Source organism: Triticum urartu, chromosome 7, assembly GCF_003073215.2.
Source record: "Triticum urartu cultivar G1812 chromosome 7, Tu2.1, whole genome shotgun sequence".
NCBI lineage: Eukaryota > Viridiplantae > Streptophyta > Magnoliopsida > Poales > Poaceae > Triticum > Triticum urartu.
In genome coordinates this window covers 707,993,614-708,015,253 of record NC_053028.1, presented here as the reverse complement: position 1 = coordinate 708,015,253, position 21,640 = coordinate 707,993,614, and the positions used below count along the sequence as shown (strand labels likewise).

Sequence of the window (21,640 nt, the reverse complement as noted above, 5' to 3'; positions counted from 1 at the left end):
GGATGCCCAATGTAGGCCCCCATGTAACATGTGAGCCATTCCTGACAACGAACGAATGTTGCGTCACGTCCGGGTAGCGTTTCGGGTTCTTTTCGCAGGCAAAATCCTAGTAAATGCATCGAGTATCGGAAATCGATGAGAATTGGCATGCATGATGTCCATGGTCATCCCATTGTGTGAAAAAAATTTAGGGCCATTTGGTTGAGTCCAGAAAAACAACGTCCTTCGGGCAACCCCTCCGGCAGACCCGAATGATGGTGATTGCACATGTGGTATGTGCTGGCCTGCATGAAATGACACCAAACTTTGGCACCATGTGAGGATGCCCAATGTAGGCCCCCATGCAACATGTGGGCCATTCCTGACACCGAACGAACGTTGCGTCATGTCCGGGTAGCGTTTCGGGTTCTTTTCGCCGGCAAAATCCTAGTAAATGCATCGAGTGTCGGAAATCGATGAGAATTGGCATGCATGATGTCCATGGTCATCCCATTGTGTGAAAAAAATTTAGGGCCATTTGGTTGAGTCCAGAAAAACAACGACCTTCGGGCAACCCCTCCGGCAGACCCGAATGATGGTGATTGCACATGTGGTATGTGCTGGCCTGCATGAAATGACACCAAACTTTGGCACCATGTGAGGATGCCCAATGTAGGCCCCCATGCAACATGTGAGCCATTCCTGACAACAAACGAACGTTGCGTCACGTCCAGGCAGCGTTTCGGGTTCTTTTCGCCGGCAAAATCCTAGTAAATGCATCGAGTGTCGGAAATCGATGAGAATTGGCATGCATGATGTCCATGGTCATCCCATTGTATGAAAAAAAATTTAGGGCCATTTGGTTGAGTCCAGAAAAACAACGTCCTTCGGGCTCCCCCTCTGGCAGACCCGAATGATGGTGATTGCACATGTGGTATGTGCTGGCCTGCATGAAATGACACCAAACTTTGGCACCATGTGAGGATGCCCAATGTAGGCCCCCATGCAACATGTGAGCCATTCCTGACAACGAACGAACGTTGCGTCATGTCCGGGCAGCGTTTCGGGTTCTTTTCGCAGGCAAAATCCTAGTAAATGCATCGAGTGTCGGAAATCGATGAGAATTGGCATGCATGATGTCCATGGTCATCCCATTGTGTGAAAAAAATTTAGGGCCATTTGGTTGAGTCCAGAAAAACAACGTCCTTCGGGCAACCCCTCCGGCAGACCCGAATGATGGTGATTGCACATGTGGTATGTGCTGGCCTGCATGAAATGACACCAAACTTTGGCACCATGTGAGGATGCCCAATGTAGGCCCCCATGCAACACGTGAGCCATTCCTGACACCGAACGAACGTTGCGTCACGTCCGGGCAGCGTTTCGGGTTCTTTTCGCCGGCAAAATCCTAGTAAATGCATCGAGTGTCGGAAATCGATGAGAATTGGCATGCATGATGTCCATGGTCATCCCATTGTGTGAAAAAAATTTAGGGCCATTTGGTTGAGTCCAGAAAAACAACGTCCTTGGGGCAACCCCTCCGGCAGACCCGAATGATGGTGATTGCACATGTGGTATGTGCTGGCCTGCATGAAATGACACCAAACTTTGGCACCATGTGAGGATGCCCAATGTAGGCCCCCATGCAACATGTGAGCCATTCCTGACACCGAACGAATGTTGCGTCACGTCCGGGCAGCGTTTCGGGTTCTTTTCGCCGGCAAAATCCTAGTAAATGCATCGACTGTTGGAAATCGATGAGAATTGGCATGCATGATGTCCATGGTCATCCCATTGTGTGAAAAAATTTTAGGGCCATTTGGTTGAGTCCAGAAAAACAACATCCTTCGGGCTCCCCCTCCGGCAGACCCGAATGATGGTGATTGCACATGTGGTATGTGCTGGCCTGCATGAAATGACACCAAACTTTGGCACCATGTGAGGATGCCCAATGTAGGCCCCCATGCAACATGTGAGCCATTCCTGACACCGAACGAACGTTGCGTCACGTCCGGGCAGCGTTTCGGGTTCTTTTCGCCGGCAAAATCCTAGTAAATGCATCGACTGTCGGAAATCGATGAGAATTGGCATGCATGATGTCCATGGTCATCCCATTGTGTGAAAAAAAATTAGGGCCATTTGGTTGAGTCCAGAAAAACAACATCCTTCGGGCTCCCCCTCCGGCAGACCCGAATGATGGTGATTGCACATGTGGTTTGTGCTGGCCTGCATGAAATGACACCAAACTTTGGCACCATGTGAGGATGCCCAATGTAGGCCCCCATGCAACATGTGAGCCATTCCTGACACCGAACGAACGTTGCGTCACGTCCGGGCAGCGTTTCGGGTTCTTTTCGCCGGCAAAATCCTAGTAAATGCATCCAGTGTCGGAAGTCGACGAGAATTGGCATGCATGATGTCCATGGTCATCCCATTGTGTGAAAAAAATTTAGGGCCATTTGGTTGACTTGAAATAATTATTTGATATCAAAATTTTGTAATATGAAAAAGAAAAGAAAAAAAGTACATGAAGCGAGCCCCTCGTCGCTCAAAGAGAGGAGCACCTGTGATTTGTTACACAATTCCCGGATCGGAATCTACAAAAAAAACTCGAGCGTGGGAAGCCTATCCCTTTAATTTAGGAGCACGTACTGCCTCTCCTCAACCAAGGAAGCCAAAGATCACGGACGTACTTTCCCTGGTGGTTACGACGACCAGGAGATCCTCCTCCTCCTATATAGTCTCGGCATCGTCTTTCATGTCGTCTACGACGGCTCCTACCGCCGAGTCGACGACAGCTGCGTCCCTAGCATCGGCCCAACTCCACCAAGATCGTCGAGAACATCCAGATCGTCAGCGCGTGCTGGCCATCGTGGACGAACTGCGTCCATGTTACAACGCCGACAACTTCCATCTTCATCGACCGATCTAGTATGTTGGCAACCGTACCGCATCCATGATGCTTTTCTTTGTGCGTGTGTTAGATTCGATAAGACTAAGATTAATTAGCGCATAATCTTCGCATTACATATGTTGGAGTAGATGTTTTTTGTTTGTGCGTGTATTAGATTAGATAAGCCTATGACACTAGATTTGTTTGTGTGTGCATTAGATTAGATAGCCCTACGATTGCAAATTAGTTTCTGCATGTTGTTTGTTGTCTTTCACTTGTAGGTTGGATTGATGAATAAACAATAATTTTAAATCAGTGTTAGTTATAGCATAGTCACTTTAAGTTATAGCAATGCCCTAAGACATCCATGTTTCAACTATGAGACGCCCACTAATATTGCATGTGTTGCACGTTTGTTTGATGCATGTTCCAGTATGCATAATTTCGTTTTATTCTTTTTGATTTACTGTTAATTAGGCACTGTCACCGATTCTTATATCTAATTGTACAGTAACATATGAAAATAAATGATTAGATAAATAATGTTACTTTTGATTATGAAACTAATTGGTTAAATAAGTACTTGTTAAACTGTCATTTTATGTGTTGCACGTGTCTCTGCTGAATGTTTCAGTATGAATAAATTATGTTCTACAGTTTTCTATATAATGTGGGATAGTGTATTCCATTATTATGTTTTATGCAACAATATGTTAGGAAAAAAGTTGATTACATAATTTATGGTACTGTAACCATGTATGTTTTTTTAACAGGATGGATGAACTGAACGGAGAAATTGTTTGCGCCATTGAAAAATGGTGCAAACTTATTGCCGGTCTATCTTCCGGTCAACGGGCCGCACTTGCCGAAACACCACTCCATACCATGCTTCAGATACCTTCGTTGAAGATGCGTACACTGCTGATCCGGTACATGGTTGAGATTTTTGATCCTAGCAAGGGCAGATTCATTGTACAAGACTTGGTTGGCGAAGTGTCTCTCGGTCCCGTGGATGTTGAGTGCATCTTGGCCTTGAAGAACCACGGACTGTCGGCAGAAGGTATTCTCGATGAGGAAGGTGAGGATGTTAAAGATCGAGTGCCGCCTCAATTCCTGAGCAAGACCACAGGTAACATAGTCATCGACGATCTGATTGTGGACATCACAAAAAATAAATCTGCCGACGACGATTTCCTTCGGAGAGTTGTCCTCGTGTTGCTTGGAACAGTTCTTGCTCCCATGTCGAGCAAGACTGTACCAAAGCAATATTACGCATTGGTGGAGGATGTGAAGCGTATATCCAAGATTAATTGGAATGCATTCACCCTCCGGGTTCTGCTGGACTGCCTTCGCAACGTGAGGAAAGGCAAACACCTCCGCCAATGGCCGAGAGGGAACTTAGCTCTGCTGCAGGTACACCTTTCAGACTTGTACCATTGCAAAAGAATTATGATTGCTAATTTAACTGCTGTATAGTACTAACTGTAATTTTTCATATTCATGCAGTACCTGTACTGGGAGAAGGTTTAGCCTCTGGAAGGTGAATGCGCATTCAATCCTAGCTTGTCATTGGAACCTCTAATGAGAAATTGGACTGAAGCTGCAGCCTCAAGGAGAGACAAGTTTGATTATGACCACGGACGTGGCCGTGGTAACATCAAGGTAATTCATTATGTTGGGTACTTCTTAAATCTTTTATATAACATAATTAGTTGTATTAATATTTTTATTGATCACATATACTTGTATTTCACCTGTAGATTGAAGACAACATAACCAAGGAGTATAGGGCGCAGGAGCGCAAAGTACCCGAACCAGAAAAGCCAAAAATGAAGCCCGCCGTTGGTGCGGCAAAGAAGTCCAAGTTAGCCTCAAACGCGGACGAGATGATGAACCTCATCATGAAGCGGTGTATGGATTACATACGCGGCCAAATGAAGAAAATACCGGAACAAGTAGCTGAGGTGACACACCCTTAATTATATGTTTACAACATTTTTGAAGTTGCAAAACCGTGCCGACATTAATTAATATTTTTTATGTAATGCAGAGATTGTTAGAGAAGTTGAACCAAAATGGTGTGATGTACAAGCCAGCAGCTGCTGCGGCTTCCGGCAACAACGATGCAGACCTAGAAGTGGATTCCTTTGAGAATGGTCCGCCAGAAAAAAAAGAATTCGTGTACAAGGATGACTCTGACGGTCTAGAGCCGGTGATTGATTTGACACAGCATGACGAGCCTGTTGTCAACAAGAACAACAATGATGAGGTAGTATGTTCTCATTTATTTGTCTTCATTTATCTCAATTATGCATCTTCATTTTCATTAACTGAACCTATCACATTATTTCTTTGTTAACCAGAAAACACCTGCCAAGTTAAATGTTGACAAGACAACGGAGTGCGTCGCAACACCGGAGAACCCTTGGATTGTAGGTAATTCTCATCGAGCAGAATTGTCCGACATTGACATTTCTGCAAGTTCTATCGACAGGATGGTGGGTAAGAGCAAGGGTAAAAAGTCTGCAGCAACCGCAAAAGAAGACGATGTTATATCCGGGAAGCGCCGACGGACTGTTCCCAAGAAATTTGAATCCCCCTTTAAACTTGACAAGCCCAGCAAGCGAAGCGCTCGTGGTACTAAGCCATCCGGCAACACTACCACAACTAGAGGTATCGTTAGTAGCTAGCTATCTTAGTGCTTAATTTACTACCATTTCATGTACTCACCGTTCGTGACGTTTGTAATTTATCATGCAGCTCTGTTTAGTAACAATGTCGTGGAAGGCTCTGCTAAGGACGATCTCACACCGGAACTCATTGATGTTGCTGTTACGTTTGTGGAGGCAGCTGCTCGGTATGAGAAGAATATGAATAAAAGAGTTTACTACAATGAACGTGCCACCTATGTGACTGTGGAGAGTATACGACCGGTACTTGAGCATACATGGCTGGCGGATGACGTAAGATCTATTACCATGTCCTGCTATTTAAGTGCATAATCTAGGTGTCACCTATGAAAACAAAATGTTCTATTATTTTACGCAGATTATCGATGCTTATCAGACACATTTGGCTCTGCGGGTTGGTCATGATCGGCACCTCTGTCCAGCCTGGAGGTCCAAATACCTTGTTGATCGTGCTAAGGCACGAGACAACCCTGAACCGTCGACATACAACATGGATAGTGCGTTGAGCAGAGCTGGAGCAGTACGTAGGGTTCTGGACGAGTATACCGTTCGTGATAAGGTACGATATGTTCTTACTAGTTCATTAACACTCATTTCAACAAGCATAATTGCATCTGATTACAAATGTGTTCCACATTTTAGTCGTTTATCCCGTTGAACGTCGGCAATACACACTGGATCACCGTGGTGATGCACAACCGCAAGAAAGAATTCCAAGTTTTTGATTCGCTCTATCCTCTCGAGTTCTCTCTCGACACTGTGAAAGCACTGGTACTCTCCCCAACATTGAGCATATTCTTCATATGAAATGTCATATGGTTTCTCACTACTACTTTCTTTCAAATAGTGACTAGCAATAGCAATTGATATGGAAGAGGCAAACCGTATTACACCTGGCAAATATCCAAACGTCACTAAGTGGCCTATCTTACCTCAGATCGACATGCCACTACAAGAGGACGGGTGAGTTACGGTTCATCATTTTGTACTTACGAAATACATGTCCGTGTGAATGGTGACTAATGTTTGCATATATATTAGGAACTCTTGCGGCCTTTTTGTGATTGAAGTTATGGAGCATTGGGACGGGGATCGATGGACCACCGATTTTACCCAGGTAATTTATCCTCTCTTTTCGTACACTTGTACAATTGTCGTATAATACCAACTTCTATTCATTCAACATTGTTCTAAAAATTGCAGGCCACGGTTAATGCAAGGAGAAGGCGTCTCGTCGCCGAGTTGCTTCTCTCACCTACCAACACGCTCGAATGTGTGAAGAACAAAATCCGCGACATCGCAAAGAAAAGCAAGGCGTGAAGACATCATACATGATTCAAGATTCTAGTTTTAGTCGTTTGTTTTAAGTCTGGAAGCACGTTTCCCGGCATGGACAACTTTGATTTTCAATCATTCATGTAATAAGCACGATACCATGGATTTTGTGTGGATTTTTGGTCGCTCACACATACTTGTGTATGTGTAATACAGTTAGACTATACGTTTCATACCAATAAATTTTTGCTTCCCTTCATTTGTTCTACCTTAATGTATTTTACCGCTGTGTTCATTCTTTTCTTCCATGGAAGAGTAATTCATTTCCTTTTTCTTTTGCATATTTTTTTGATTTGATTTGGCATTATTAAACAATAAGAAAAAAATGATAAATTCCTTTTTGTTTGCCTGAGAATCAACCTCGGCTGTCGTGCCATCCGGTGTGGGATCCCGCGCCCGAGACAATGACAGATCCGGTCCCCGCGCGGGCGACCCAGTCGACGAGCGCCAGTTGGCGCGGGGCGACACGCCAGTCCGGACCCGCCCGACCGCTCGGTGGAGACAGCCCGCGTGTCGGACGCAGACGGGCCGCCCGTGGATCCTGCGGTTGGTGGACTAGGCAGATCCGCCTGGGATCCCGTGCGCATGATTGCCGTTGGATCTCTCGCGATCGGCGTCCGCAGGTGGATCTTCCTCGTGTCTTGCGCCAGACTCCCTTGGCGTTATCTGTTGCTTCAAATCACGTTGCACAGTTCTTTTTTGCTACATTTTTGTTAGCCTTTTCCTTTTCTACATCATGAAGATCAGGATCAGTAGCACCATCAATCACATGATCAACTACTCTTTCGCCCCCTTGATCAGTATGATTTAGAGCTCCGGTGGGGGCAAAATAATTTCAGTGCTTAGCCGAGAACCCGCATTAGGATGCAGGTCAAACAAGAGAAAACTATTTCGAAAGTGATATAATTTATTGGTTAATATAATATACTTAGACCTTACACAAATGAACTGGCCACAATGCAGATAGGACTTGATCATTCAGTTCAACAATAAAGCACAAAACATACTTAAAATTCATCACAAATCTCCTTCAGCTTCTTGATCTTATCAACATACCCATGTTTCTGTTTGAGAAAATCTGCAATAATATACTCCAGTTTTTTCTTCTCTTGCTTCAGCTGGTCCCTCTCTCTCATCACTTGGTCTCTCTCTAGCACCACCCGGTCCCGGTCTTTCTCAGCCTTTACCCTCAGGACCTGATGTAGATTGGCACAACCATGGTCTGCCATCTTATTCTTCTCCAGCTCCTCTTTGAGATCGCTAAGTGACAATCTTGCATTGCCCAACTGCGTGAGAGCATCCTCCTTATCGGCCACCAGTTTAGCAAAGTCCATTTTGAAAAATCTCAGCTCTTCCTCTGTCCTCCTCTTTTCTCCAATTAACATGCATTTGTCTTCAGCATTCTTAATATTCTGTCTCAACTTCTCGTCATACATGCTCCACAGTTCTCTCAGGCAGAACTTCGTAGCCACTGACCACTCCGGGTCTACCCATTCCACATAGTTACATTTCACTTCTTCCTACAGTATGAAAAAATATGGTCTCAATCATATATGCTCAAATGCAATACAATTACATGCACAAATGCAATACAATTACATGCAATGCACTTAAAATATGGTCTCAATCATATAAACACAAAATGTAGCATGCAATGATATACAAAACATAAATACAAGTACATGATATTAGGCCCCAATTAACTACAAGTATATGCTACTATATGCTAAAACAAATATTAGACCATGAAAAACACAAGATAAATACGGAATTTCTAAATGCACAAATTAATTGAAATTGTATGCAATTTTTGGCAGATCAATGGATTACCGCGAAGTAAGTCGAGCAAGAGGTAATGTAAACATATATTTACAGTACGGAACAACATACCTTCTGACCACAGGCAAGAAAACGTCTGCCAGTGTCCAAGGAATCAAAAGCAACTAGCCTGACGCAAGGTTCTTGATGCAGACAACGAGAAGGCAGATCGTGAGCAATGCCACTCCATTCATAGCACGGGATAGTCGTAGGAAGCTAAACGAAACAACAGAGATAATGCACAAATCAACGCCCTGCGTTAAATACCGGAAATGAAGAACCCTAACCCTAAGCCTAGCACTATCTGGATATTATATAGTAGGAGCGTACCTGCAGGCTAGTCACTGATTCGCCATCCGAAGAAGAGCTCGACTCGTCGCTCCACGAAACCATGGCGTAACGTGACCGGCGGCAAGACGTGGATCGGTGGCGGCGGCGGCGGTCGCAGTGGATAGATAGAACACGCGTGGAGATCGCGAGGGAAGAACCGCCCCGACCAGGTGGCCAGCGCGGCCCATTCAAACGGGCTGTAATCAAAATAAAAATTGTTTAATGGGCTCGGCAATGGGAGCGGCCGTGTGTCGCGCCGTCTAACGGCATCCGTCACCCCCCCCCTCCACGTCATCACGACAAGCGGCCCGAGTTACACTACAAGCCCTAAAATGGTGGGTTTTTCTTTTCTTTATGAGGTGAAAATGGTGGGTTTTTGGTACGAAGTCTATACTATAGACCAACGTGAGCTGGTATCTTCCATATCTAAATGGTGCTGAACCAAAGGAGCGGAAAAAAATTAATTATTACCACACATAATTACATCTTCTATATCTAAACAACTAGCCACCACTAACCTATTTCTCTTAACATGCAAGTTTGCCACCTCGTCATTCAACATGTATGAAGAAAGGTCCACTACAACATGCAAACAAAAGATTCCCGCAACAACATGTACATGTTACACGTAACCATTTCTCTATGAATATATTGCAAAACATTCCTGCAACAACATGCCGGGTATCGTCTAGTTTTCTAATATAATATAATTTGAGTGGACAACACAAAAGATGACATCATTACAATGGCTAAAATGCTATCCATTTTCCATGATTAAATTCCCTAGTGACCGCCTCCTGTTTAGTCCATATATGCTACAAGCACTGTCTCAAGGTACTGGCCTCTTGCAATATTATATATCATGTATCATGTATGCAGTAACATATTGTAAACACCTCACTATTAGATCACTGGATTCATCCTAACATAACTCTAGCAACTTTCTACTCTTCTTCGCCCACCACGCTTCTGCACACGATAACAGGATAAGTTAATTAATGACAAATTAAAAACAATTATGACCTACAATGCGTACAAAAACTTACTTCTGATTTAGTTTGCATTTCTTGCTGCGTTTAGTGTGCCCTAGCAATTTGCATGCACCGCACCTGATTCTGATCTCGTCGTACGAAAGTGGCCTACCATTTTTCGACATAGGGCGGTTCTCATCTACCTTAGTTGCACCTTTCGCTGATACTTTAATAGGATCTTGAACTTCAACTATGTTGCCTTCACCATCGTCTACATATTCAATTGCACAAGTACTAAGATCAGCAGTTTTCTTACTCAAATTTTCCTTTAGCTGATCATACTCATGGCTCTTAGCTATCACGTTCTTCAAACTCTCCTGTAACTGATCCCACAAAGCTGGGTGTTTGCATGCTGCATGCATAGCTTCTGAAGCCAACAGACTGACCTGGCTATATTTCATTCTTTCAGCTGCTCCAGTCCATCCAAATCCCAACAGATCACTTGTGCGCCTCGCGGGCAGTCCCAACCTTGCGTCTTTCGTGAACCGCGCAAGAACTAAACACTTTGGTATTTCAGATATATTCAAGTACTTCAGTACATGGAATATGTGCTTGCAAGGTAGACCCTTTCGAATCATTCTTCTGCAGCTGCACCTTATAGTTTCTGCGGAATTTACTGGAGTGTACTCCACCCAAAAACGGCTCTTCCGGTTATTCTTCCAGGCCACGATGTACTGCTGTGATCCGTCTCCGAGCTTTATTTCTACAATCTCCATGCCGCCAATTTTCCTAAGATCAGCTTGCAACATATAGAAGTTTGCTGGAGTGAAGACGTGAGAAGCAGCTATCTCAAGTTCCCTCGAGCTAGTAACTGCCACCGGTACACTCTGTGAGGCCGTGCAATCATCTCGTGCCCCATTCTCACGGATACGTACAACGGCGTTCTCATAGTGCAAAATCATATCCACCAGGGTCATTTCACCATCTAGGTAGAGGTGAAGGCATGAGTTTAGACTTTCACTCCTCTGGTTGCTTTTCATGCCAAGCCAAAAACCCTCTGTCAGATAAGCCGCGGCCCACAGTCTCCTCTTCTTATACATCCGTCTCAACCATGTTACTGTTTTTTCCGACTGCCATCTTTTGGAAAACGCGTGCCATCTCTCCTCAAACGTGGCCGTGGACGTGTTGTAGTACAGAAGAGTTCGGAACTCCTTCAAGGACTTGTGACTGAGGTGAATCTTCATATTTTTTTCTATATGCCACGTACATATACGGTGCCACACGTCTGGCAAGACTTGGCGAATTGCCTTGATCATCGCAGCGTCGGCGTCCGTGATAACACTCTTCGGCATCTTTTGACACATGGACCTCAAAAAAGTCTCCAGCAGCCAAACATATGTCTCTTCAGTCTCGTCCGAAACTATGGCACAAGCAAAAACAGTGGTCTTCCGGTGATGGTTAAGACCAACAAACGGTATGAATGGCATACCATACCGGTTCATCTTGTACGTGCTGTCAAATACAAGCATGTCGCCGAAGTCCTCATAGTCATGACGAGACTGGGAGTCACACCAGAACATCCTATTCATATGTCCTTTCTTGTCTAGCTTGTACTCGAAAAAGAAGCTAGGATCCCTCTGTTTCCTACTGGCCATGATGCCTATGACTGTGGCAGCATCACCTTTTGAAAGCAGCTTCCTCTTCTCCCTGGCACAAAGGTTGTATATTTCACGCCTGGTAAAACCAACACCGCCATACCATACATGTTTGCTGATGAACGAATCCATCATGTCGTGAATTCTAATCCCTGCAGCTCCCATGGACAGTATCTCAGCTCTCTGCTACTCTTTGATTTTTCTATGGGACCAAAGAAAAGGTACCTCGTCCGGTCCTGCCAAGATATGGCTATGCTTGTCCTCAAAACTATCAACATACCAAACCCCACGCTTTTGGTCAAGCTTCACGCTCAGGTGCGCTTCGCAGTGGCAGCGTGTCTCCGGTCTGAGCCTACGGCTGTGTCCTTCCTCGGTTAGCAACCTGCTATCACGTTTTCCTTGTCTGGAACAAACAAACCGCCTATAACGCATATGACGTGACTTGGTTTTGGTATACCTGACCTTATTCTTTCTAATGCTGAAACCATTTTCTCTAGCATAGCTGTTGTAGAAATCATACGCAACATCATGAGACGTAAAAGTCTTCTGTATTATCTACATGAACATATCCCTCTTATCATCTGCACTAGCAGTATCTTGGACATTCTTTTTCCCCTCAACTTCTGTCACCTACACAATCATAACATAGCCATTAAAACAGTTTTCTATGGTATAACATTACTTCCATACAACATTCATTACATACATACCTCACTCATGATGCCCGACGATTGCGACTCCCCAGAATCATGTGCAGCTAATGATTCGACATCAAGGCCTGTCTCTGCGTCGGATTCATCGTAATAGTCGTACGCATTATGACATTCGGAAATGAGCTGAAAAATATAACGCAAATACATAAGTACTTATAATATAATATTCCAGTATTTATTCAACTTGCATGAATGCCAACAAAAAATTCCATTTCCATACCTGACTAATGTAATCCTCATTCGAGATCCCCGAGTTGTTTTCCTCACCATCATCATGCTCATTGTTTTCCTGACCATCATCATGTTCATCCATCTATAAATTTTCAAAATATAATATTGTCGGATGCCACCAAAAAATTACAACATGATAATGCGACTCACATTAAGATCTTCCAATACGTTCCCATTCTCTGACCTATCTCCACGATCTGAATTTTCATCATCTGACCAATCTTCTATCCAGTCTTTCATCACTTCTCCAAACTCCATGTCATACATCATATCAGTTAACTCATCGTCCGCCATTTCCTACAACAATTAATATGTATCATCGCATGTGCAAACATTATCAATGTTGACATATACAACACCTAGCGCACGATCACGGATGTTAAATAAACTACCCCAATTGAGGGCGTTCAGATCGTGCACACAACCGACGCCAACGACCTCTGATCAGCCATGGATCCTCCCTCTCTCCACACCGAGCGGCGTTAAGGTACGTCCCACGAATCCAGTACGTGATCACTTTGGATCGCGAGAAGCTGCGCTACCCGTGATAACATGCGCCGCCGGATTCCTAGCCCACGGCACCAGTCGTGATTACTTTGGATCACCGGATACCTAGTTAAGCCACCGCATCAAATAACGGATCCGTCGTGCACACAACCGACGACAACCGACGCTAGGTTAACCCTAGAAAGAAGAAACCCACTTTACCCCGCGTGATCACTGTGTATATCACGACGAGCAGCACTACCAGAACAAGATCTGCGATGGCCTGGACCGCCAGAAAGCTAGGTTACCCGCCCCGCTAGGTTAACCACCACGACGAAAACAGCGGCAGTTCGTTTGATGCTGCCGCGAGCGAGACAAACGTGGGGAAACGAGATGCGGTACCTGCGAGCGCTGGAGGTTGACGATGGTGCCGCGCGCGCTCTCGGACGAGATCGCCGCCGCCGATATTCCTAAAGAACCTCACCACAATGATGGAGGAGCTGCGTGAATGATGGAGTTGCGTGATTGATGGATCGGCCGTCAGCAGGTCCTACCTGGTCGTGGGGTCGTCTCATCCTTTTTTTTCGGGATGTCAACGTATACATACGTATGGGTCATACGGGTTATACGGGGCTTGGATATGGGCTACGGGGCTTGGCTATGGGCAGCGGCGGGCCGGAGAAAAAAATAGATGACGGGGGTCAAGAATACCCCTAGGAAATTGAGTTAGGGGGGTGCACCGGAGCAAGCCTCGATGTATAGAGCATGCGTGTAGTTCTAGGTCGATAACTTAGCTAGCTAAATATGTACTATATGCCATGGAAAGAATATGCTTAGAAACTACGCGTATTTACTTAGTCAAATCGGTGACCTAGAATTTAAAGTACTAGAATGGAGAAGCTTTCTGTAAACGTCTGATCGGAAATTAATGGCTACAATCTACTAATTAAAGTACTCTCGGATACAGAATTTGACTTGGGCGTCACCGGTAACCTTCAAATTCCAGTCTCCACAGAAGTTTCACCTCCGCTCCTGATCTACAATGCACACTACAATTGTGTTGTCGTATAAAGGAAAAAAAAAACTACTCCACACACAAGACACAACACTTTAGCACCCAATCTTTGCACAACCATCAAATCCAGCGGCTGGTGCCCTTTCAATCCTACACATGTCCGACCGAATTTTACCGTCTTACAGGAATCGTTTGCCGTTCTGCCGTGTCCATAGAACGGTGCAAGCAAAAGCTGCCATTCTCGCATGGTAAACGCCATGTATCCTATCGTATCGAAAACTATATCATACCTCTCGCGGGGACCAAAGACCTAGCATGTGCTCTTGAGAGGAAATAGTCAGTTCCCAGCTCCCCTCCGTGCCAACCACGACATCATATAGAAGAGAGCACTACATCCAGTTTGCAGCGGAGGCGCTTCTCGGTAGTGCATGTAGAAGGAGAGATTTTTTTCGGGAGGAGAAAATATGACAAGGATGGGCTTCTGCGATGTACACGCGGACATGTGGGCTTGCACATGGATGTAACCTACTCTATTGTGGCCTGCACATTGGCCCAAACAGTGCATAGCAAGCAGTCGTGGCAACCATCGCAAGCGCTTGGCCGGTTGGGCGTCCCTATATCCTGTGTTCAATAAGAGGGGAGGAACCCTCGCTGAAGGGGAGACCGAAAAGTGCCGACCCAGGAGTGCGGGAGGCCACAGCCTCCATTTTTTTTTTACTTTTTCCGTTTTCATTTCTTGCTTTATTTTTGTACTTTTGTTTAAACTTGAATTTTTTTTCTAAATATATGTATTAAAAATAATCTACAAAAAATAATTGAAAAATATTAAACAAGTATTTAAAAATATTAATCAAGCATTCAAAAAAATGTTGAACATGTATACAAAAATTGTTGATCATGTATTTAAAAAATGTTGATTTTTTATCATGGATATAAAAATGTTAATCAAGTATTTGAAAAAAAAACTATTGAACAAGTATTTGAAAAATATTAATCAAGGTATGATCTGAACAACATTATGGCTCTAGTACCATGCTACTAGTATCCTGAACCAGCTCTTGGATCACCATTAGAAACACTAGTTGTAAACCCGTGCACCTGCACGGGCTAGCAAATTAAATATTTAATATAGCGAAGTTATTAAATTCAAAATGTTGAACAATAATATGACTATGTTTATGTAGATTATTATTATAACACATGCATGTGTACTATTTTCTGATTAGATTGTTTGCATCCAATAATATGAATATTGTTCTGTAGGTTATTACAATAACTCATGCCAGTGTTGCACACTGACACTATGGCCACTGGATCGCTCAGCAAACTGGATTGAGGAGGAACCGGTAGAGTTTGAGTTGCTCTCCATCGGTCGACACACCTCCTTTGCAGCATCGTCCATCATGACTGGGCATGAAAACTGATAAGATTGAAAGAATCTTCTTCTGAATCTGAATTTACAAATTAAATTCCTTAAAAAATTGTAGTGCTCTCTTATACTATCAAACCTCTACCACTTTATGTGTGTCCATTCTTGGTTTCTACATGCACATAAAATATCCCAACCATGCAACATCTGGTTGGTGAATTAATCATGTTTCCCATTATAGAAGGACGCCCTCAGAGTTCAAGTCCAAGACTTGACACTGATGCTCGTAATTTTCTGAATTTATTCCAGGCCTTCGGGCGGTTTGTGTTTAGTGGGAGGAGACGTTCCCGTGAACCACGACGGCTTCTTTGGCGACTTACCAATCTTCACGTAATATGCCGGCTCAGTTTTTTGGAGGTGCTCATAGCGGGTAGGGTGTGTGTGTGCATTTGTAGTGGTGAGTATGTGCTCATCTATATGAGCGACTTTGATTTGTGTTAAAAAAATGGCCGCATACATTACCCTTATTTTTTCCATGGGCCCTTGTATTCTTTTTGCACACATATGTTTATGCATGGACACATTTCTCTTTACACGCTGCATGAGTAGTACTGTTTGGTCTATCACGTTGAAATTTTTATTAAAAGAACTTATCACGTTGGAACTGAATCATATATGTTGTATGACTTGTGGCGTAGATGGACTTAAATCACGTATGTTGTATCACTTCTAGCGTAGATGGACTTAAATGAGGTTGGATTTAAATCGTGTATGACTTGTAGCGTGTCTTCTTCTCTCTCTCTCTCTCTTTTTTTTTTTGCCGAATGACAAATTGTACCATACATGGACACCCTAATTTTAGCGTGTAGACACATGCTAAAGCGCCCATTGCTGACTTTCTATTTTTTTCATCTTCCCTTACCAACGTGTATATCCTTTTTTTTGCTTAACCCACGATTGAACGTGCCAGGAGCCTTTTTGGGCCGTTTGTGTTACGTAAGTTTTCTTTTTATCTCTAGCGTTAATTATTTAATCCAACAGTGAAATTAATTTCGAAGATGTGGATTAATGAGAAGGCTTTGATGGTGCCTCCAGTTAGTAAATAATAAATAATTGTATATATAAGATTATAGTATCAGACCTTATTCTATGATGCTTTGGCTTCAAAAATAATGGCCCAACCTAAAGGATGCCACTAAGCCTTGGCGGCAATACATTTCCTCGCACGCTAGCACTCTTGTAACAACTCGCTTTGATGGCCTTTGAGTAATGCATTCGGGTGAGGATCCTCTCTCCTAGAGGTGATTTTCTTTACTTTATTATATAAAAAAAGGGTCTATATAGGATACATCTAGATGTGATATAGTTATGTCACATCTAAGCTGATGTCCACTCTGTTTGTGGTCTAGTTTTTTTTGTTTCTTATTGCTGCATTATATACTTGTGGGAGCTTAGATGTGACATCCCTAAAAAACATCTAGATGTGAATTAGACAAACTAATAAAAAAAACAACCAGATTTGTGCATGGGAAAGACGACGGTCCGAATAGGACGCTCCGAAAATTTAATCTCCACTACTATTAAACAATCAAACAAGAACTTTCTTACGTGCACCCCGTAAAACGTACACGGATTCATTATGACCGCATGATTAAGCCCAGTAAACTCAATCTAACGGCTAGCCTTAACCTAATCCATTCTCTGTGTGCACTTAACAATTTACATTGACTGACCGTGCTTCACCATATGAAACTCCACGTCCGATCAATTAGGAAACTATAATCATGATCGCGTTTTCTTAGGAAACTAATCACGATCACATCTTCTTAGGAAACTAATCACGATCATGTTTTATTAGGAAACTAATCATGATCGCATTTTATTAGGAAACTAATCATGATCGCATTTTATTAGGAAACTAATCGGGTATATTCGCACACATTGACACGTCCATCACCTCGACCTCCTGGATCACGATCCTATCTCTCCCAAGAAAAACCACCACAACCGGACTCCACTCGGCGGCGACAAGGAGCCAAGGACCAACAACTCCTTCTCAGGGAACGCTGCCGGAGTGCCGGTAATTCGTGAACCGCCGAGGGCGCCGCACCGGTCGCCCCTTCTCAGGGGATGCCGTTGGAGTGCCGGTAATTTATGTTGCTTGTAAGACAACTGCCCAGCCAGCATTTATGGTTTCTTGCAAACTTACACGACGTGCCTGTGCTGACTTGTATTTTTCAAAATAAGGTTTCTATGCATTACTAACCAGAGTGTGCTATCTTTATATCTTCGGTGTTCCTTAGCAGATGTCGTTTACATGTGTCATCAACACATTATTTGTTTTTTCTTAATTTGTAACACTTGTACTGCTGGAGTTGGTTTATTTTAAGTTGTTATATTTGGAACTCTTTTCACTTCATAAAGGGGCTGGATGGTCTAAATTGCAAGATGTGATTTTTTTCTCTCACATGAACCATCTATAAATAAATATATTTTTTACTATTCTTCTACATATAAATACTTTGAGGTCCTTTCGTTGTTCATTCGGTTAATGGTTAGGAACTAATGACCATCAAATTATTTTTATTGTTTGATAGTATTACACATAAGTGGGTGTAAAGAAAAACTATCAAAAATGGTCATGACTTGCATTTTTTTCTTATTTCCTACAACTGGTGCTTCTCCATATGTCCCCATTGTGTTCCGGGATGTTATTTTGTACTATTGTTTTCCTATGTCTACCCTTGTATTTATTCAGCGCATTGTTCTTTTCACATTTTGTCATGAAAGCTTGCTGGCTTGGAGGAGGATGAACACAGATGAAAGAGGGGAAACATTGTAGAATTGTGTGTGTTGCTTGCCAAGTTTAGCTTTGGATTTTTAGTGCTTTGACACTTCGTGCAGAATGAACTAAACATTTACATGTCAAGAGCATCTTGATGCATATAAAGAGTAAACGGAGGCATGAAATAACGAGTTGTATGGGTTGATTTATACTCTCCAGTTTTATGTATGTTTGTGACTGTGTGTACCAGACATGAACATTCATCGTTTCATGCGTTGTCAAGCTTTTCTATACGCCACGAGACGCAAAGCAACCTTTTATCTACCACATGTTGGCATCTACTTGAAATGCAACCAATAATTATGCGTGCGTTGCACGTGCACACTTACTAGTGGAAGAGTATGAAACATGACATTCCGAAACTGCTTTATGCTGCCCTGTCAAGAGTAGACTATTACAAAGCCAGATTAATTGCGAAGATCCCATATTCCCAGGGAATAATACCTTTTTTTACGGTGAACCATGGAATAATACCTTCCTTGAACAAAGCTCAAAGAGGAAGGAGAAAACTCGAATAAATCTCCATGTCTTGAGTCTTCCAGAAATGGAATATGCTCCGCATATCTTCTTCTTACCTACATCCTCTTTTTGACTGAGCTTTACTCTTCCCCCGAAGAATTCTCTCCTTGGTTGCTTTGACCCAAAGTCCACGGTACCTCTCACATGGATAATATAGTCAGTTCCCTGCTTCCCCCCATGCCAACCATGGCAGGCAGCATATGCTTCAAATATTCCAAACTGACCAACCCCTTCCTGCACGCCATAACAATGCGTTGCCTCCCCACAACGAGACCGTATCTCCATTAAAGTAGCTGAGAGCTTGCATTTTTACGAGTCGAGGTTGCGAGATGAAGTTCGGGAAGAGGCTCAAGAAGCAGGTGGAGGAGAGCCTCCCGGGGTGGAGAGACAAGTTCCTGGCGTACAAGCGCCTCAAGGTGCTCGTGCGACTCGTCTCCGGCTCCTCGCCGCACCGTGCTGCGGCGGAGGCCGCCTTCGAGCGGCTCCTCAACGACGAGGTCGACAGGTTCAACGCCTTCTTCCTCGAGCAGGAGGAAGAGTTCATCATCCGCCACAGGGTACGTACATAACATGCCTACGGTTGAATGTTGAAGATGTGTTCAAAAAAAAAAAACTGAAGATGTAATTAAAACAATGTGCAGGAAGTAAGGGAGACCGTGAAGGCGGTGGCCGGCAAGGAGCTGTCGGAGGCGGAGTGTGCGGCCCAGATGAGGAAGGTGAGGAGGGAGATCGTGGACTTGCACGGTGAAATGGTGCTGCTCCTCAACTACAGCGCCGTCAACTACACAGGTTTGTTTCATCTCCTCTGGCTTGACAATGACAATATGGAGGCTCTTTTCTAGTACGGAGTAACATTTTTTGGCACGCTTTGACAAAAAGGAAATTTGGAAGGTTCTTAAACTGTAAGTTCGTGGTAGTATCGGAAGAAATTCAGAGCTTTATACGAGCAGAAAACAGAGTACGCAACAAGCTCTGCTTTAGTTTTGTCAGACAAAAAGCAAACGCTTGGACCTGCAGAGACTAGTCTCTACTCAGCCCATTGGATTGGTTAGTCGTAGCTTTTCTCCACACGACCAAATAGTCTTATAACTTGGCCAAGATCATTGATAGCGATGGTTTAATATTTACATCTAGAGCTTACATGCTGCAGGGCTGGCCAAGATTCTGAAGAAGTACGACAAGCGTACGGGGCGGCTGCTCCGGCTACCGTTCATCGAGGAGGTGCTCAAGCAGCCCTTCTACACGACGGAGCTCATGTCGAGGATCGTCCGCGAGTGTGAGGAGACCATGGAGGCCGTGTTCGCCTCCGACAACAGTGGTGACCCGTGCACGAGGAAGCGCTGCACCGACACTGAGATGACTCCCATGGCAACAGAGCAGGGCATCCTTAGGAACACCGTCGCGGCGCTGGTGGCCATGAGGGAGCTCCGCAGCGGGAGCTCCACGTACGGGCACTTCTCGTTGCCACCCTTGTCAACGGAGGCCACCTTGACGGAGCATATGTCCATCCAGGTTGCTGATCTCGTTCAATCTTAGGCACGTGGTGTTGTTCGGGTGGTTTGACAGTACATAAGATTAATTGTAGCTATACATATGTTTTGATGGCCGCTTACCGTCGCCAGATCATATGATACGAGTAACTCATATTGCGGACTTTATTTTGGATATGGCTAGGTAAAAAAGAAAAGGAATAAAATAAAATAAAAACTTGAAAGAAAATTTTGCCAGGTGATGTAACATGTAAAAAAAGAAAAAAGAAAATTGGCATGATTGTTGACCCACATGATTAAGATTAGAAGTTGATCTCACAACTACAATCTAATCATGGCATATGACTCACACATGTGTGCTAGAGACTAGTATATTTAGACTCGCAAAATTGGCATGTTTGATCGTGGTTGGTTACAATGCTTAGGAGTCATACGGATCTTTCCGGAAGCAGGTGGAATAATAAAACAACTGAAAATATAGTCTATAAATAGGTCCCTACCCTCTAGCCTCAATACGCATTGTGAGCGACACCACAAATAAAGTAGAGAAATTAGAGGGTAGACCGCATAGTCGACAATTTTTCAACAAAAGTTAGCTAAGAAAATATCATCTGACTATTTAGTGTCCGGTAATGATTGCATATATCAATATGGAGATTTAAGACTGCTAACGGGACCCGCCACCCAGTAACAATAACAACATACTATGACATGCAGTACGCCGTCCTGATGAGAGAAGGAGCAATCTGGATGATCAAGAAGACATCAATAACCGTGCTACTATGACGTGCTCAAGCTAGATTTCCACGAAATCATGCACCCCATACATGAGTGACAAACATCCTCATGTTGTATTTTTGTGCTGCCAGACCAATAGTCTGTAGAACAACCAGTGTTGACTGTTATGGGATGAGTGCAAGGAAGAATGCCCCGTCGACGAGTTGCAATCTCAAGTGGCTATCCTATAATTCATCAGCAAGGATGAAACTAAATGCATCATGTTATGAAACATGGAAATAAGAAACAAAATCAAGAATAATGGAACCAGTTTTCTACCTAGAAAAACCCGGTACACAGTGGGAGACAGGGGGGCAGGACTAGCAACAGCCATGGCACCCCCTTAATCTCATATGTGTGTGTGTGCGCGTGGTTTTGTTTTGTTTTATGCTTTTAATCTCTCAGATTGAAGGAAAGCACATGTATTAGTGTGATTTGACCCCTGCTATCGAAGGTTTGTCTCAGTTGGTTTCCCTCGTATTTGATTCCTGGCTCGCCACTACCGTGAACACTGAACAGTCACT

General features: G+C 43.7%; 1 protein-coding gene across 1 annotated transcript; it reads left to right on the top strand.

The window, feature by feature from the left end:
• The first annotated feature begins 19,059 nt into the window (after positions 1–19,059).
• Positions 19,060–20,490, top strand: LOC125523889 (SPX domain-containing protein 3-like). Its single transcript, XM_048688950.1, has 3 exons — positions 19,060–19,406; positions 19,491–19,638; positions 20,000–20,490. The coding sequence occupies exons 1-3, from the start codon at positions 19,179–19,181 to the stop codon at positions 20,383–20,385; spliced, it is 762 nt and encodes a 253-aa protein (XP_048544907.1). The 5' UTR covers positions 19,060–19,178; the 3' UTR covers positions 20,386–20,490.
• Positions 20,491–21,640: the final 1,150 nt, after the last annotated feature.

Bases quoted from the DNA above. Each gene is read 5' to 3' on its own strand.
- LOC125523889 (XM_048688950.1), top strand. From the start codon at position 19,179: ATGAAGTTCGGGAAGAGGCTCAAGAAGCAGGTGGAGGAGAGCCTCCCG. The intron at 19,407-19,490 runs GTACGTACATAA...AACAATGTGCAG, and splicing joins AGTTCATCATCCGCCACAGG to GAAGTAAGGGAGACCGTGAA. The intron at 19,639-19,999 runs GTTTGTTTCATC...TACATGCTGCAG, and splicing joins CAGCGCCGTCAACTACACAG to GGCTGGCCAAGATTCTGAAG.